Here is a 17,856-nt window from a genome sequence, read left to right as displayed (position 1 = left end):
TTTAGTCGAAATTCATGTCCAAATCTTATCCCAAGATTCGTATATAGACATGAGTCAAAATTTCCCACCCCCATAACTCGGTCAAATCTCATCCGATTTTTACGAGGTTTGGCTTTTTCTTCATGGTTTGGCCTCTAGATTAATGTGGCATATAAATCTGAACACCGATTTTTTAGTCGAAATTCATGTCCAAATCTTATCCCAATTTCGTATATAGACATGGATCAAAATTTCCCACCTCCATAACTCGGTCAAATCTCATCCGATTTTTACGAGGTTGGTCTTTTTCTTCATGGTTTGCCCTCTAGATTAATCTGGCATTTAAATCTGAACACCGATTTTTTAGTCGAAATTCATGTCCAAACCTTACCCCTAGATTCGTATATAGACATGGGTCAAAATTTCCCACCTCCATAACTCGGTCAAATCTCATCCGATTTTTACGAGGTTGGTCTTTTTCTTCATGGCTTGGCCACTAGATTAATGTAGCATATAAATCTGAACACCGATTTTTTAGTCGAAATTCATGTCCAAATCTTATCCCAAGATTCGTATATAGACATGGGTCAAAATTTTCCCACCTCCATAACTCGGTCAAACCTCATCCGATTTTTACGAGGTTGGTCTTTTTCTTCATGGTTTGGCCTCTAGATTAATGTGGCATTTAAATCTGAACACCGATTTTTTAGTCGAAATTCATGTCCAAATCTTACCCCAAGATTCGTATATAGACATGGGTCAAAATTTCCCACCCCTATAACTCGGGCAAATCTCATCCGATTTTTACGAGGTTGGTCTTTTTCTTCATGGTTTGGCCTCTAGATTAATGTGGCATTTAAATCTGAACACCGATTTTTTAATCGAAATTCATGTCCAAATCTTATCCCAAGATTCGTATATAGACATGGGTCAAAATTTCCCACCTCCATAACTCGGTCAAATCTCATCCGATTTTTACGAGGTTGGTCTTTTTCTTCATGGTTTGCCCTCTAGATTAATCTAGCATTTAAATCTGAACACCGATTTTTTAGTCGAAATTCATGTCCAAACCTTACCCCTAGATTCGTATATAGACATGGGTCAAAATTTCCCACCCCCATAACTCGGTCAAATCTCATCCGATTTTTACGAGGTTGGTCTTTTTCTTCATGGTTTGGCCTCTAGATTAATGTGGCATTTAAATCTGAACACCGATTTTTTAGTCGAAATTCATGTCCAAATCTTATCCCAAGATTCGTATATAGACATGGGTCAAAATTTCCCACCCCCATAACTCGGTCAAATCTCATCCGATTTTTATGAGGTTTGGCTTTTTCTTCATGGTTTGGCCTGTAGATTTATGTGGCATATAAATCTGAACACCGATTTTTTAATCGAAATTCATGTCCAAATCTTATCCCAAGATTCGTATATATTCGTTTTTAGTCGAAATTCATGTCCAAACCTTACCCCTAGATTCGTATATAGACATGGGTCAAAATTTCCCACCTCCATAACTCGGTCAAATCTCATCCGATTTTTGCGTGGGTGGTCGTTTTCTTCACGGTTTGGCCTCTAGATTAATGTGGCATTTAAATCTGAACACCGATTTTTAGTTGAAATTCATGTCCAAATCTTACCCCCAAGATTCGTATATAGACATGGGTCAAAATTTCCCACCCCTAGAACTCGGTCAAATCTCATTCGATTTTTACGAGGTTGGTCTTTTTGTTCATGGTTTGGCTTCTGGATCAATTTGGAATCTTAATATGGCAACATTATTGTTGGTCTAAATGCATCTCAAAATGGTAGCCTTAAATATCCTATATAAACATAGATAAAAATATCTCACGAGGAAAGCTAACAAAACTCGCTCCTACTTACTGTATTTATGAGCTTGTAGCAGTGCTTAGAATTATGTGTCTTAGAAATAAATATATATATTAGGATAACTATTCGTATTCAAGTTCCAACTGATTTCTTAGCTAACTCTTTGTGAGGAGTATCAAGCAAAACGCCTGTTATCCTTTAAGTTTCTGCCCAATTGAGCCCCCGTTTTAAGCAATGGGCCCGTTTGGCGTTCAGTCCGCTCCTGGCGAATATTACGTATACGTCGCGTGGCCGTGCACGCTGTCGTCATTGCATTGAATCGAATCTAAAAAAAAAAATAAACGAAAAAAAAAAGCGCTGCAACGGCTGCTGCACTCATCTAACCTTGAGTCTTGTTTGTCAATGGTGCGAGAATCGGTTTCGGTATCCATTCAACTGGACAGGCAGACGGCACGTGTGCGGCCCGAGCTATCAACAGGCTCTGTTTTATCAATAATTCGACACGAAAATGTTCGATAATCCATCAAGAAATTTGTTTTCCTTTGCTGTTCGCACTTCATATTTAATTAATTATTATTTGGGCATTCCATAAATTTGTTTGCCCAGCGAAACTTTAAATGCAGCTCGTTAATTGAACTTTGGCAGCAAATAGCTTGAGCCACAACAGACAGCTCTGTGTGTGTATGTGTGTGTGTGTGTGTGTGTGTGTTTGCCTTGCCCCACTTTGTGGCAACTTTAACTTTGCTTTTCAAGTTCGCTTCGCCTTCGACTGCATACTTTTAGGCTGATTATTGGGCTTAGCCTTTGCCTTCACTTCATTGGAAATAGGCAATTCTCTGCCCGAACTCATTTAATGCATGTCAATTATTCGGAGCCCAAAATTTGTCCTTGCCTCGGCAGGCGAACCTTTTTTACTCACAATTTCGTTTGCGTGTGCGAACTTATGCAAAATCGAGCAGGATCTGCGCTGGTCGACAGACAGTTACCCTGTAAACAAGACAGACATTCGAGCTGGCTTGTTTTCTTGATTAACGTCGGGGCTTAGAGGCCGAACGCTGTGAAAATTGCAAGGCTCAAATATGGCATAAAAAAGTGTGCATATACGAATGCCCAAATATTCTAGGAATTGGATATATATAATTGAATCTATACTCTAAATTTGCTGTCTCTTATTTATATAAGCTTAAGGGTGAGGTAAAGAAGAAGGAAGTTTGTTTGTATTTGTGTCGAAACGGGGCAAGTTTTCTATTATACTTATAATACAAACTAGATTTAAATCAAATCATCCAAAGTTTTTATAAGTAATATTTCTTGAAGAACTATTAGAACTTCGATTCAAAACAGTGAGAAATTTATTGCTGACATAGGCAAGTCTTAAGTGTCCCCACTCTCGACCAAGCCCATTTACAGGGTATATGAAGTACACGTGTGGGTCTGGACAGCAGATTAATTAACGATAAATGTGCGGTAAAATGTCTGATATTACGTATACGCCGTGCTGTTAGCTTATGGCCTAACATAAGGCGCTGACACAATGAAGTAAATTAGAAAATCGAAATGCCGCTAATCATATATATACTATATATAGTTAAATATACTTATATACATATATTTAATTACCGCCATCTGTCTTTAGAACGTGAAATACTAAATGTAATTAGAATATTGTATGGAAAATTATTTATTATTTCACTTTTGCCAACGAATCCTATGAAAGGTTTTTTCTGTGTTGCAACTAATTCTTGCCGCGCTATCATATTTATGTACATACATATATCTAGAGTAAAGCCCAGTTGAATTTTGTATCTGTTTGGAGCTCAGATAACGCGTCCAAGAACAAAAGTATCTTCCACTTCGTTCCGACACTTTTCTTATCTTTTTGTTTATTTAACCCGCTTTTCCCACTATTTGGCCGGCTTCCATTCCACTTATTTAGCTGCTGTGTTTGCTCTTGACCCGCTTTGGGGTAGATCGCGCGATCTCCATGGGGTTGAGCACGTTGTCATGATTTATGCTGCGTCAGACATTTATTTTGATGACTTTTATCTGGTGTCAAGAGCATTTGTTCAATTTAATGTTAATTTTTATTAGGCTTTTGTGGGCGGCATTTGGAATGCACGTTTCTTTTAACTTTTACTTTAGCACAGATGAGTTATCGAAGCGATAAAGTTAGAAACTTAATTTGCATTAGCTTTACGATATTTTTAAATCGACATTTCTTATCGTTTCCAATTTATCGATCAAAATCGATCTTGAGACCTGGTTTTTAATATTTTGGTCCTAGATATTCTCGTGTAATATATCCCTTTTTTAACTCTGGGGTAAATGCTAGTCGTATAATCCCGACTAAAGCACTTTCTTTTTTATTGTCTATGTCAACTTGTAAACGCTTTTAATGGCCCAGCTCATAAATGTTTTGATCGTTTGCCATGTTTTATAGTTTAAGCGCTGTTTAATTTCCTATCAGAGTTCACAAGAGGCTGCTAATTCGTTTTTGTATGCAGCAACTGGTCAGCGCTCCCGCATAAACATATTTAATGGCTGCTCAATTTCCCCCTTACACCACCCACAAAAATTACCCTTTTGGCAATTTGTTCCCTCTAATTTGGAACTTTCTTGTGTGCTTCATGTCGTTTTGCTCAGTCCGCAAATAAAGTCCGCTGCGCAGCCTCAAGCGCCAGCTCGCTCTCACTCACACGCACACCCAGACAGACTTACACACACACACACACACACACTCACACACATGCACGCACGCACTCACGCATACAGACAGCCAGACACTGTTCAGTTGCTTTTCTCTCCCTTTCGCTCTCTATCTGTCTGTCTCTTAGCTTTTCGGAAAGCTCATTGCCGCTCAGTGCCCATCGCGCATTCGAACCTAGCAGACGTCGCCGAATGTTTGTCTCAGAACAGTTCGGAAATGTATTGTAAATAAATGTGGAGTAAATTGTAAGGTTTTTTCGTGAGCATCAGAGTTGTATAAATAAAAATTGAACGTTTGTCAAAATTCGAAGCACATCTTTGTTACACTGTCTACACCAAAAAAATTTATAAATTCAAATTGATTCGCAGTTATTTGGCTCTCTTTGCAAAAATATCGTAAATTCTTGTCTTTCGGAGTATTCGGAGCTGGTTCACGTAACGCCGAATGCTGCATTCGAGTCGAGTTTTCTCTGTGGTGACAATATCCCTTTTTAAAACAAACGAAAAACAACGGTGATTGTTCTCTCTCTCTCTCTCTCGCTCTCTGAAAAGGCAAACTTGTGTTGAAAAGCAAAGCTCTCTTTGATGACGAGCAGCAACTGAATTTGAGACAATTTGATTTGATTTGAGTTTCGTGCGATTTGCTTCAAGCTTCGCTTTGTTTTTAACAATGTTAATTGTTGTGTTTTTTGGTACTTATAGATGCGCCGCTTCTATTTTTGATTAACATTCGCACGTTAAACAAGCAAAAAAAAAAAAACTAACAACAACAATAACTAACCTTAATTGACTTATAACGACTCTTAACTCATCGTGAGATCTAAATAGTTAATTTTATTGCATACTTTGCGACGTCATTAATCAAATTTGGACACTCCCAATTTGCTTAAATTAACAGACTTTCAGAGTAAAAAATCATAAAATTCCATTTTGAAATAGAAAGTAACTTTAAAAAAAATAGTTTTCTTCAAGCAGTTCTTAAACGTATTTTTGTCGATAGAATTTTTTCTCTGTGTCTTTAATTGAAACCAAAAATCTATTAAAATTAAGTTGTTCCCAAATTGGGAACAGGTAGTTAAGAAAATAAAATAAAATTCTGACTGTTTCTCATTGGAAAAGCTAGTGACTAGCTCTGGGACGTGACACGCCCACTTTGGCAATTAATTTGTAAATTTAATGGCAACTTTTTAGCACGAAATTCGCCAACTGTTTTTTTATTTTATTTTTTGGGCCGTGTAATTAAGTTTTGTTTGTAATCATTTTGTAGTCGGATTCGCAGCTGAAAGCAAATCTCGCGCGTTCCTCAAATGAAAACAAATACTGAACCGGGCCGCGGTTAACTGTAATTACAGCCGGAAAAGTGCCTGAAATCGGAAGAGCAAGAACTATTTTGTTATTCCTCACAGAAAAAAAAAAAAACAGTCGAAAATCAATGATAAATGTTAATAAGAGTGAGAGAGAGGCAACGGCAACAGGCAAAGCCCTCAGTTAAAGTCGCGCAGTGAGATCCGATCTCCGATCTCTGATCTGATATGTTGCAGAGCATAGCCAGCTGATTCCTCAACTGTGGACACCACGTGGCAATGGAAATTTGTGTGCTGGCCAAACCAAGGAAACTGTGTGTAAAGCAGCGACTGACCTAGTGGGAGTCAGAGAAGGAAAATAGAGAGCCAGAATAGAGAGCGAAAGATTGAGAGCATCAAGAGAGTACGCAGAGTATAGAGTATACAGCAAGAGAGTGTGTGCCTGCCGCTCTCTGTGCGCGTGTGCGTGTGTGTGCGTGCGTGCGTGCGTGTGCGTGAAGCATGCGTAACAAGCTCAGCCAGGCCAAGCGGCAACCCAATGAGCATGCGGACAGCAGCTTTGAGCTGGATGAGCAGGAGCCGGCGATCAAGCACTTGACAACCAACTCCAACAACAGCAACAACAACAACGCGTCGCATATCAAGGATGAGTCGGATGCGGGCGAGCTAACGGACACGCTGAGCACGCACAGCAGCAGCTCCACGCCCACCACCGCGGATGTGGCAGATGTTGCGGACGCGGATACGATCAGCTCACTGCCGCTCTCACCTGCCAACTATGCTGCTGCCAGCAGCGGTGGCTGCGGTGCGCAGCTGGTAAAGCGGCATGCCACAACGCTTAAGCAGCAGCAGCAGCAGCTGCCGGCGGAGACATCGACTTCCAACATTGCTGATACGACCAATAGCGAGCTGCGGGATGAGGATAATGTGCCCACGGTAAGCCACAAAGCTGCCGCTGATGCTGATGCTGATGCTGATGCTAATGCTGATGCTAATGCTAATGCTAATGTTGATGCTGATGTTAATGCAAATGCTAATGGCAATTTTAATGGGAATGCTTGTGCTGATGCTGACGCAAATGCTAATGCTAATGCTAATGCTAATGCGGATGCCAATGTTGATGCCCATGCTAATGCTAATGCAAATGCTATTGCTTATGCTGATGTTGATGCTAAGGCAAATGCTGATGCTAATGCTAATACTAATGCAAATGCAGACGCTTATGCTAATAATAATGCTAATGCCAATGCTAATGCACCTACACCGGCATCTCTCCTGCAGTCATCGAGGTATGCGGCGCATCCGAGCGCCGCGTTTGCAGAGACCACAGCACAGGGCGCTTCCAGATCGATTGGTGGCACACATCGACGCACCCTGTCGGCCGCTTCGTATATTTCGATGCGTTCGCAGCCCGCAATTGGAACGCCACCGGAGCCACCAAACCGGAATCGGTTCTTCGAATGGATACGCTTCGGCTGTAAATTCTGCTGTTGCAAGGTTTGTGCCCTGGGAAAATTCCATTGTACAAATTGACTTTCGTTTTAATTGATCGAAAGACAAACAAATCAATTGCGTAGCTCCAATCTCAGTCCCAGTCTCAGCCCCGTCTCAGCCCCAGTCCCAGTCGCTGCTCCCTTCCCATTTGCCCATGCAGTTAGACAGTTTCCGATTTCATTGGCGTCAAATTGTTGCTTGTTCTTCTGTATGTATATATCGTCAACGTGATGTCAACTCACGTTTATGAATGCGAAATAATAGAGAAGCAGGTTTCAGGCTCGAATCCCACATTACTTTTGTGCTCCATTAGATGTTTATATGTATAAGTGATATTTAAAAGTTAAGTTAACTTAGCTTATGACATTATGCAGTATTAAGAATATTTACGAATATTGAAGCAGGTAATGCTGGTTCGAATCCACAGCTTGTGCTGGGAATAATACTTGAAAATGCCATTCAAAAGTTAGTTTAATATTTTAGAGCAATGCATGTTCTAATAAAATTATTTCCTGAATAACTGAAAATTGAGGCTACAGGTCCGAATCTTCGACTAATTTAGGGGATTTGTATCGATGATCTGAATAAGTAAGCTTTGTAGCTTATAAATGTAGCTCATATGTGATTATTGAGGGATATATGTATGCTGTAATAAAAACGCTTTATTTTTAACTTAAGAAAGAGATTGCAGGTTCAAATAATTGGCTCTAATTAGATTATTAACTGTTTACCATATTTTTATAGTAAGTTATTATTAATTATAATTAAAAAAAAAACATTTCCAGTCCTTAATAGACGAGTTCTTTAAATGACTCGATTCTTATGGTCAACTAGAGAATTAAGTGAAATCCGGGCTCAAATCCTCGGCAACATTTGCCCAAGACCTTAGCACTCAGTGCTATTAAACAGTCCATTTTTTAGCTTATAAATCTACCCGATATTCATAGTAATAATAATTAATAATAAATAATAAGAAATAATAATAATAATAATAATAATAATATTATTATTATTATTAATAATAATAAGAAATAATAATAATAATAAATAAATAATAATAACAATAATAATTATATTAATCGTAATAAGATATTTTCTGTAAACCCACAGAGTTCGGGAATTGGCGAGCCGAGTGTGCATCATGCGCTGGTTGTGATATTCTTAGAGTTCTTCGCCTGGGGCCTGCTAACCATGCCCATTATATCGGTGAGTGCACCATTAATAATAATTCAAACATAGCGTTTTTATGAAACGAATCTACTTTTCAGACGCTCAATCGTACATTTCCGGATCATACGTTCCTCATGAACGGCCTGGTGATGGGCATCAAGGGCATATTGTCATTCCTGTCGGCGCCATTGATAGGCGCCCTGTCCGACATCTGGGGTCGTAAATTTTTCCTATTAGTTACAGTATTCTTTACATGTATGCCGATACCGCTGATGTGCGTAAATACGTGGTGGTTCTTTGCCATGATCTCAATTAGTGGCGCATTTGCCGTCACCTTTTCGGTGGTGTTCGCCTATGTGGCCGATGTCACCACGCCGGAGGAGCGCTCCAAGGCCTACGGCCTGGCGTCAGCCACATTTGCCGCCAGTCTGGTCATCTCGCCGGCTCTGGGCAATGCTCTAATGGATATGTACGGCGATGCATTGGTGGTCGCTCTGTCCACGGCCATTGCGGTCTTGGATGTATTCTTTATTCTAGTCGCTGTGCCGGAGAGCTTGTCCGAAAAGATGCGACCCGCCTCATGGGGTGCACCCATCAGCTGGGAGCAAGCCGATCCCTTTCTGGTGAGTTAAAATGTTAGCAATTATTTGAATGATTATATATTTAAGCTCCGTTGAAATGCATTTCGGGTACTTGAATAATTGTTTGGCTCGAACGACTAAATTGTTTGCAACTCGAACATGACTGGTTCAAGCTTCGAGCTAATCGAACATATTTGTATTGTCGAATAGCTATTTGTAGCTCGAACATGGTTGATGACTTGAGATGTTCGAACTTCATCTGAACGAATGCGATTAATGCAAAATACTTAACTATAAACTGTCTTTCCATTGCAGGCTCTGCGCAAGGTTGGCACAGATAAGACAGTCTTGATGCTGTGCCTCACTGTGCTGCTCTCCTATCTGCCCGAGGCCGGCGAGTACTCGTGCATGTTTGTCTACCTCAAGCTGAAAATGGGCTTCAACTATGTTGAGGTGTCCATTTTTATAGCCGTTGTGGGCATACTCAGCATTACGGTCCAAGTAACGCTGGGCTCGTTCATGAAGTGAGACAATTATTTGACTGTCTACAAAATGTAGAGCTCGTTTTGTTAACCAAAAATGTTATCCATTGCAGAGTCTTTGGCGCCAAGCGCACTATCATTGTGGGCCTAGCCCTCGAGTTGGTTCAACTGCTTTGGTACGGCCTGGGCAGTCAGAAGTGGTAAGTCGAAGCCTGAGATGTGAGAAGGCATGAAAGAAGCTTAGATACATTTACTAACTCGTACTCTTTGCAGGATGATGTGGTCGGCGGGCGTTGTGGCCGCGCTGGGCTCGATTACTTATCCGGCGATCAGCGCGTTTGTATCCCTGTATGCCTCGCCCGAGAGTCAAGGTAAGCTACACATGTGCACATCCTCACCGGATCGTATCTCATTTCGCTTCTTGTTTACCTTTTTAGGTGCTGTGCAGGGCATGATCACGGGCATGCGCGGCCTGTGCAATGGCCTGGGCCCGGCTGTATTTGGTGTTATCTTCTATCTGTTCAATGTTGATCTAAATCCCGATCATGAATCCATTATGAACAACAGTCATCCGACGAACGTTGAAAAGATATCGATGCATGTGCCGGGACCGCCGTTTGTGTTTGGCGCTCTGTGCGTATTCTGTGCCATTGTCGTGGCCGCCTTTATACCCGAGAGCCAGCAGGCGGTGCTGGAAAAGAAACGTAAGGATGAGCCTGATAAGAGCGGGGTTAATTCATAAAAATATATGTGTGTGCTTCTTTTGGGGGGGGAATTTATAATCCAAACAATATATTATAAATTGAAAAGTGTTTTAAAAGCCCGAATTTAATCAATCTGTACATCTCTGTGTCTCTCCCCTTCGATTTGGCTGCTGCCCGCAGGTGCCTCGCTCGATGTCCAGTACGAGATCGAGACGGGCCACAAGGTGCCCAGCTCCTTGGCGCCGCTGATACGCTCCGATTCGCTGGCGCAGCTCTAGTCTGCCACGCCCTCCCCCACGTCAATACAGCTGGTGTCTATAATAAATTAAACGATTTAGTAATTGTAACAAATGCTGTAACTAGTTTCGCTTTAGTTTAAACGCAAAAAAAAAAAAAGAAAAAAAGTTAGAATTTGCAGAAAAAGTTATTGTTAAGTCAATTCTGTTCTTTTTCCTTGCCGCATGTGATTTGCCTTTCCGATTCACATTTAAATATTGTACAATTATTAATTTCATAAATCATTTATGAACGGACTTCGCTTGCCCGCAAAAAAAAAAACATAACAAAACAACATAATAATAATAGTTATAAACGCAGCCTGTGTTAAATTTTGGTATTCAATTTTAAAACATCACAGTGACAAAACGTTGAGCCTAACAATTTGTTGTTTTTTATCAACGAGAAACAAACATAAACAAACTGCCAAATAAAAAAATAACATTCTTATTGTTTATTTATTTGTGTAAAGTGCAGCACAAAAAAAAAAGGCGGCCTCATATATTATGTAGCAATTGATTTTGTTCAGCAGCAAACAAATTATAATTACAATTAATTAATTAGTATTAACTAAATAGTCAGCTTTACTTCGCAAATGTTTAGTGATCTGTTGTCGAGAGTCGCAAAAGAAACAACAACAAATATATAGTTCATAACAAATACTATAAATAATAATGCTAACTGTGTGTAATAGTTTTTATTTTGATAAAACAACAAACAATCGCATAATAATATTATTGTTTTTAAATCTATCAAGGCTTAGGCAGAATAATTAAATAAGCCAGTGCGTATGTGTCTAGCTCTTAAGTAGTTGTAAAGTTTCACAGCAAATAATATATAAATATATATATTTATATATATTAAATATATATTTTTGATTTTGAAGCGCAATTAATGTAACGCAGTTCAATGTAAAACTGAAACCAAATTTCTAATGTAAATTATTTAACATAGATGACAAACTAATTGCTATGCTCTACACATGCATAACAAATAAATAATTATATAAATATATGTATATATTAACATACATATATATATATAATGTAAAACTTAAATGTATGTACAAAAAACAAAAAAACTAAAACAAAATGCAAGATGTGAAATTAGCAAATCAACCAAGAATTATTAACAAGAACAACAACAACAACAACAACAACAAATGTGTAATAAATAAAGATATGGTTTGATGAAATCCTACAAAAGCATTTTACAAATTCTGTAACCAATGAAATTGTTTAAAGAAGCGTTTAATTTTAATTTTAAAAAGTCAATTTGTATATTAATTAAATCTTAAGCAGCCAGGCTTAAAGGCGAATGTATATTGTAAGGTTCAACAACAAGCTGTAAGCCGGCCAGCTTAAGATTTTGTTCAGATCTTTAAAAACATGTTTACATATAAGCTAGTGTGTGTGTATATATATATATAATCCAGATCAGATAGATTTTACCAACTGTTAGACTAACAATTTCTATTAGCTATAATCTAGAACAGATTGATTTAACCATCTGTTAGAGTAACTATTTCTTTTGTAGCTTTTCGAGCACGCGGAACAAGCTCTGTTTACTTAGCCAGTTACGCCGTATTTGCTTGAAATGGATAAATATCGATTGAAGGTCCCTTTTCTGAGCATATCTCGAAGACAATAGGAGCTGGAGACACGAAACGTGGTAAGTTGGACTCGTATAGTGTCTTATTATTATTTTATTAGATTTACTTTTGCCAAAAATGAAAAGAAATAGGAAAATAACATCAGTTTGTGGTACTGAAGACAACAGAAGCTATCTCAGACAGCAGTAAGACACTGAAAGAAAGCAAAGATCAACAAGGATTTTGTTGCCTCATTGCATAAATAGAAATTTTGTAACCATGCCACAGCTGGCATCACGTATCCTTTTGGCCTAGTCTGGGCCAAGTTGATCAGTTACTTTTTTTGACATATTTTATACATTTCACTTGTTTGGATAAATTACAATTTAAAAGCGTTTCTAATTTGCGACACTGTTTAGTGAATTTCTGCATGTGCAGCAAAATTTTATGTGTTTATATTAGCCATACATGTGCCCAAGCACTTTGTGAGGACTCATCATATAACAAGTTCCAAGCAATAGACGAGGCATGGCTGTCGAGGCGCGGCCACGTCGCTATTCAATTGGTTATACTAAATTAAGTCGATATGCTAAAGTAGTTGCTATCGTTAGCTGCCTGGTGCTGTTCGCGCTGATCGGACCGGGGGCTGGCGAGGAATGGCACGATACGAATGAGGGGCATGGCACGACGCACGAACAGCTGGGACAGCAGCATTATCCATCAGCTGATCTGACGGTCTACAAGTCGAAAATTCGTTACACTATCGAATTGAATCGCACCAGTTGGAACATCAAGCCCGCGTTCAATCTCTCGCAATTCTTCTTCGATCACACCATCACCGACACGCCCTCCTTGCCGCGCGGTAAGTTCCCCATTTGTACCATTTGGCTGAACTTTTGATTTGCTGAATCTTTCGCTTTCGGGCAGGCTATCTTGCGGTGAAAAATGGCGATACCCTGGTGATGGGTCCCAAGGTTGTCGACAACGACTGGAGCGATCTATTGGGACAATACTTTTTGCTCATACTCTGGGTCATAATCTTAGTAGTTCTCATAATACTGATTCCATTCCTCGCGTGAGTATATCTGAGCTCCAAATTTCGGCATACTCATACCCTTTTAGAGAGTAGGGTAGTTTTGTTCGTCGGTCTCTTTCTATGCAAGCCAAGCTCTAACTCTTTAATCGGCTCATAGCACTATATATATATATGACATGAGAAAGATGGGTCAAGAAGTGAGATATTCGATTATCTTTCACTCAGCTCGACACAAAGTTTGACACAGAGTATACTAAATCATATTTATATCTATATATATATATATCTTCAGCCATCTGTCTCTAGAAGGGTATCAAAACTTCGGCTAGCCGAAGACAGTATTTTTTTCTGTTCCACCCTGCAGCGTGTGCTATTGTTGCTTCTGCTGCTGTCGCCGTTGTAAACGCGGATGTGGTCCCTGCGATGAGGCGAACGACAAGAGAAGGGCTCTGATTTGTGCTGTGATCCTGGCGCTGTTGCTCGTATTCATTTTGTAGGTGCAACTGAAAATTTTAAATGGACTGAACTGAATCTTGATATGTATTTCAGGCTTGGCGCCATCATTGGCTACACGTCGAATCGGGGGCTGGACCGCGGCCTGGCTGAGACGGCGTCCACGGTGCGTCGTGGCAACGAGGACACCTGCCGCTTTCTGGAGGATGTTAACGCGCACATTCACCACATTTTCGTCTACAACTATGAGGAGCTGGAGGCCCATCTGACCGACATGCTAAACAGTAAAGCCCACCGAAATATCAAATACTAAATGAAAACTAATCCGCATGAACTCCACAGATGCCCATCATCACATATTCTTGGACTTGGCGGATACCTCCGAGAGCAATGCCATCGAGCATTTGGACCGCATTTTCGATAATATGAAAGAGGCCAGAGCTCTAATGAAGCAGGTGGTAGCGTTGGACAAGGACCTGCGCTTCTATTCGACACAGCTACGCGATGGTAAATGCTTCTTCTTCTCTATACCGCAAGCCTAGCCTAGGCTTGGACCTAAACATGACCCACTGTCCGCCTCTAAGACATCTTCGAGACTTCAAATATCGTCTCCTGTTATTCTTCCTTTTTCCAATAGCTCATGTATCGATAAAAATCGGTTTTGAGGCTTCCTTGCTTAAGCTTAGCTCGAATAGCTTTAGAGCTGGATGCATCTAATATGGTATGAAGGTTCTCTTATCGTACGTACAGATTAGTAATATTTTACATTTTTTACACACACGTATTTTTGCATGCGCTATCTAATTCTAAAAGTTTCATAAAGATCGGACTATAAATACCAAAGTTGTTAAAAGGTCCATCTCGCGAAAAGTGTGAAACAAGGGGAAATACGGCATTCTCATTTCCCGATAACTTTCTTCGAACCTTTATCGAAATATAGATCCTAATTTGTTATGTAGTACACTCTCATTTAGTTTAGAGAAATATTGGATAGTTCCAATTTGTGTAGCTTAGCCCTTTGGCCCTTGGGTCTGCCAGCATTAGGGATCAGACACTAAATACCAAGGATAATCAAGAAAGTATGTTTACATTAGCAGCTAGGAAGGGTGTCGGCTAGTTGGGCAACTTCGACTAGAAACTTTAAAAGCTTTTCCTTATTGAAGGTGTGCGAGGCGCCAAGCGAGACGTGAACTACGCCTGTTCCAATTTGATAAGCAATAACAAGTGTAAACAATTCTTAAGAAATTCGGAATTGGAATTCGTTGATACTTCGAGTTGCCTGCACTTGGATAATGTAAGTCTGGCCTTCTGTTCAAATAGTGGCCAAGTGAGACAGGTTTTGAGTTTGGTTTCAGATGCCGAACACGACGCTGTTTCTGGAGGGCATTGAGCAGATCATCAAGGACGACGTCGCGATAATACCGAAAAAGGCGCTGGAGCGCTTTCAGGATATTGCCAGCAAAATCGAGACGGCCATGAATCAAGTGATTCCCCCGCTACTTCACGACATCAACCAGGGCCGCGAGAAGTTCCGCATCCAAGCCGCAAATATACACAGGACGATCGAGTCCGTGATCAGCGACATCCACATGCGAACTCTTCGCTCCACGGAGTCCTTTGAGGATGTCTACGAAAAGTTCGGCAAGAGCCGCAGCTATATTAACGCACTCGTCTGCATATTTTTGCTTGTGGTAAATATCGACGCTAATTTAAAAGTGAATCCTGCGCTCAAATCCTCAATTGATATTTCGTCTCAGATTGTGATCCTAATGGCCGTTGGCCTGATTTGTGGCTGCACGCGCAGCAAACCAACGGGAGCCACATGCTTGTTGATGTAAGTAAATTGGTTCGATTTCGTATACCCTGTAACCCCCTCTGCGTGAGAGCGTAGGGTAAAATGGGGTATATTGTGCTAGAAGAGGGGTACTTATCTAATTTAAGCCTCAAATTTATAAATATCGATAAGAGCGTTGAATATGGTTTGGATCGATCTATCGATTTTCAGATTATTATCGATTTTCGATGGTCACTGCCGATAAGCGCAAGGGAAACAAAATTTGCAGTTGTAAAAATTTGTGAAATGTTTCCATTTTTTTGTCACTATCTACCAGAATTAAATCTCCCTTGCTAACGATAATAATTTCAAATTTAAAGGTTCATCATCTTGATAAATATCGTTCTTATCGAAGCATCATTTTTATTGGTACATGTCGATATATATCGATGTTCAGGGTCGATGAGGGCAAGAAAAATTAATATAAATTGATAGAATTCTTCCAACTTTTTGACACTGTGTATAGAATTGAAGCTCTCTTGATAAATATCGTTTTTATCGATAAATCATTTTTATTTATGCATAACGCTTTTTTTTTGTATAGGGGCATCATCTTGATATTCGCCGTATTCTCATTTCTTGTGCTGATCGGGCTATTCTATTTCATGGTGGGCCTGGTGACATATCAGGGCGCCTGTGCGCCTCTGCGGGATCTCGATAAGAATGCGCTGTTCCGGGAACTGGACGCGGTCATCGATCTCAATCGCATAATTCGGGCCAGGGATGAGGGGCGAACGAGCGAAGTTGAGGAAACTGGCGAAGAGCTGCACATGTCGAAGGCAATCAAGGCGTGCAACCAAAATCAATCAATATTCGATCTGCTCAAGCATAACAATATTTATAGGGTTGAGGATTTAACAAGCATATCCATTATGAGCGAAAGCAAGGAAGAAGATAAAAAGGAGTCAATATTCGAAGAGGATCTGTCCACTGTTTATCTGCTAACCTCAGACGAAAGAATCAAATTGGAGAAGGCGCACACCGGCAACCTTTCCGGTTACCACAGCGTCTTGTATGTGGAGAATATGTGCCAGGCTCTGACTCCGAGCTTGCCCACAATATCAGCCGCTCTGAGAAAGTTACAGGACGATCTCTACTACAATAGTAGATGGGATTCATACACTCGATATGGCCGGATTGCCTTGCTAAACGAAGCCTACCATTTCGATATGTACAACTACGAATGGACCGATAAGATACTGAAAATCATGGGCAAGATGAAGCAGAAACTCTTGAAGATTGACGATCTCATATTGTACGAGAATCGCAATTTTACCAACTCAATAACTGTGCTGGCCAATGCTGTCATACGTGCCGAAAACTTTTTAAAAGGTCGCGGCAGTCATTTCATCAATTCCCTCGGACAGAATCTGACCGATGTGGTCAACGAGCAGGTTGATGAATTTATACGCGGCATTATGGACGAGTGCAGCAGGAAAGTTGGCCGCTGTGCCCCACTCTCCTACATTTATTATCGTGGTGTGGATCTGGTCTGTTACCGCCTGGTCGATCCCATTGTAAGGAGGCTCTTAAATCGATTTTAGATATACCATGACTGCAAGCCCAACCACGACTCACAAATCAAGGTTTCGGTTTGTTATTTCCGATTCGAACTTTGGTTCGTCACATGTTCGAGCTAGTCGTACATATTTGTATGGTCTCAAACATGTTGCAGACGAACCAAGTTTGTATTCCGCGCTCGAGCTAGTTGGAGTCAAAAGCTGTTTGCCATCATGATATAAATTATATATATATATATATATATATTATATATATAATCTAAATCTGAACTAATCCTCCACAATTTTTGCAGAATGGTTTCTGGATGGGTATACTGCCCGCTGCCCTGCTCCTGCTGCCTCTCCTGTATGTAGCTCATAAGTTAATGTGCTTGTGGAAGAGAATGCACGCCTATGCGGTCGCCGTAGTCGTTGTGCCCGAGCCCCAAATCGGAGGGTAAGTTATCCTAGCTACTTTAATTTGATCGAGGCTAATGGCTGACAACTGACAAACCGATAACAGCTGCCCAACATGTACGGGTGCACCCTATATGCCGCCGCCAATCATCACCTGCACCGGCGGGAAACAAACCTATTGCCCCTGCGAACGTCCCGGTGGTGGCGGTGCTGTTATCGATCTGGAGACCAAGGAGTCCACCACCAGCACAGAAGAGGCGGAGACAGCGGTTGAGGCCCGGTCGAAGCCATTGCCGAATAGCCGTCCCGTTTCACCGAAGCCAGATCAAGAGTCGCCGGCAGTTAAACGGAAGAAGGATTAGGATGGATTGTATATTATTTTATAGGTTATGTTATATCGTCGTTATTGTGCTTTTCATTATAAAATTAAAATGGGTATCTATCAAGAGGAAAAAAGAACAAAGAGAAAACAGTGTACAATTTAAACTAGGAGACTTTGC

The 17,856-nt window shown here is 40.5% G+C and overlaps 3 protein-coding genes across 6 annotated transcripts in view; all 3 read left to right on the top strand.

Annotated features, from left to right (window-relative positions):
* The window catches only part of LOC116650813 (uncharacterized), a 28,245-nt gene extending 22,243 nt beyond the window's left edge, over positions 1-6,002 (top strand). For both annotated transcript variants that reach the window (XM_032435554.2, XM_070207876.1), the window contains one exon: positions 5,783-6,002. The gene's annotated coding sequence lies outside the window, so the exon portion shown is untranslated. The remainder of the gene's footprint in view (positions 1-5,782) is intronic.
* Positions 1-11,207, top strand: part of LOC6623143 (hippocampus abundant transcript 1 protein) — a 37,191-nt gene extending 25,984 nt beyond the window's left edge. Inside the window, exons 1-9 of one of the 3 annotated variants that reach the window (XM_032435555.2) lie at positions 6,142-6,755; positions 7,101-7,316; positions 8,424-8,519; positions 8,582-9,106; positions 9,380-9,588; positions 9,660-9,746; positions 9,820-9,917; positions 9,984-10,250; positions 10,431-11,207. In XM_032435555.2, coding sequence (XP_032291446.1) covers positions 6,321-6,755; positions 7,101-7,316; positions 8,424-8,519; positions 8,582-9,106; positions 9,380-9,588; positions 9,660-9,746; positions 9,820-9,917; positions 9,984-10,250; positions 10,431-10,528 — 2,031 coding nt within the window. In that variant the 5' untranslated portion in view covers positions 6,142-6,320 and the 3' untranslated portion in view covers positions 10,529-11,207. Of the gene's footprint in view, positions 1-6,141; positions 6,756-7,100; positions 7,317-8,402; positions 8,520-8,581; positions 9,107-9,379; positions 9,589-9,659; positions 9,747-9,819; positions 9,918-9,983; positions 10,251-10,430 lie in introns of those variants that run through there. The other 2 variants (XM_032435556.2, XM_015175542.3) reach the window with 2 other exon arrangements.
* A 1,260-nt stretch (positions 11,208-12,467) lies between these two features.
* LOC6623137 (prominin-like protein) lies at positions 12,468-17,825 on the top strand. Its single transcript, XM_002046064.4, has 11 exons — positions 12,468-12,979; positions 13,045-13,192; positions 13,518-13,646; positions 13,703-13,890; positions 13,949-14,113; positions 14,770-14,900; positions 14,962-15,297; positions 15,364-15,440; positions 15,985-16,957; positions 17,254-17,396; positions 17,463-17,825. The coding sequence occupies exons 1-11, from the start codon at positions 12,646-12,648 to the stop codon at positions 17,716-17,718; spliced, it is 2,880 nt and encodes a 959-aa protein (XP_002046100.2). The 5' UTR covers positions 12,468-12,645; the 3' UTR covers positions 17,719-17,825.
* The last annotated feature ends 31 nt before the right edge of the window (positions 17,826-17,856 follow it).

The sequence above is a fragment of the Drosophila virilis genome, chromosome 3 (genome assembly GCF_030788295.1).
Source record: "Drosophila virilis strain 15010-1051.87 chromosome 3, Dvir_AGI_RSII-ME, whole genome shotgun sequence".
Classification (NCBI taxonomy): Eukaryota; Metazoa; Arthropoda; class Insecta; order Diptera; family Drosophilidae; genus Drosophila; species Drosophila virilis.
Note: the sequence above shows the minus strand (reverse complement) of the source record. Positions and strands in the feature narration are given on the sequence as shown.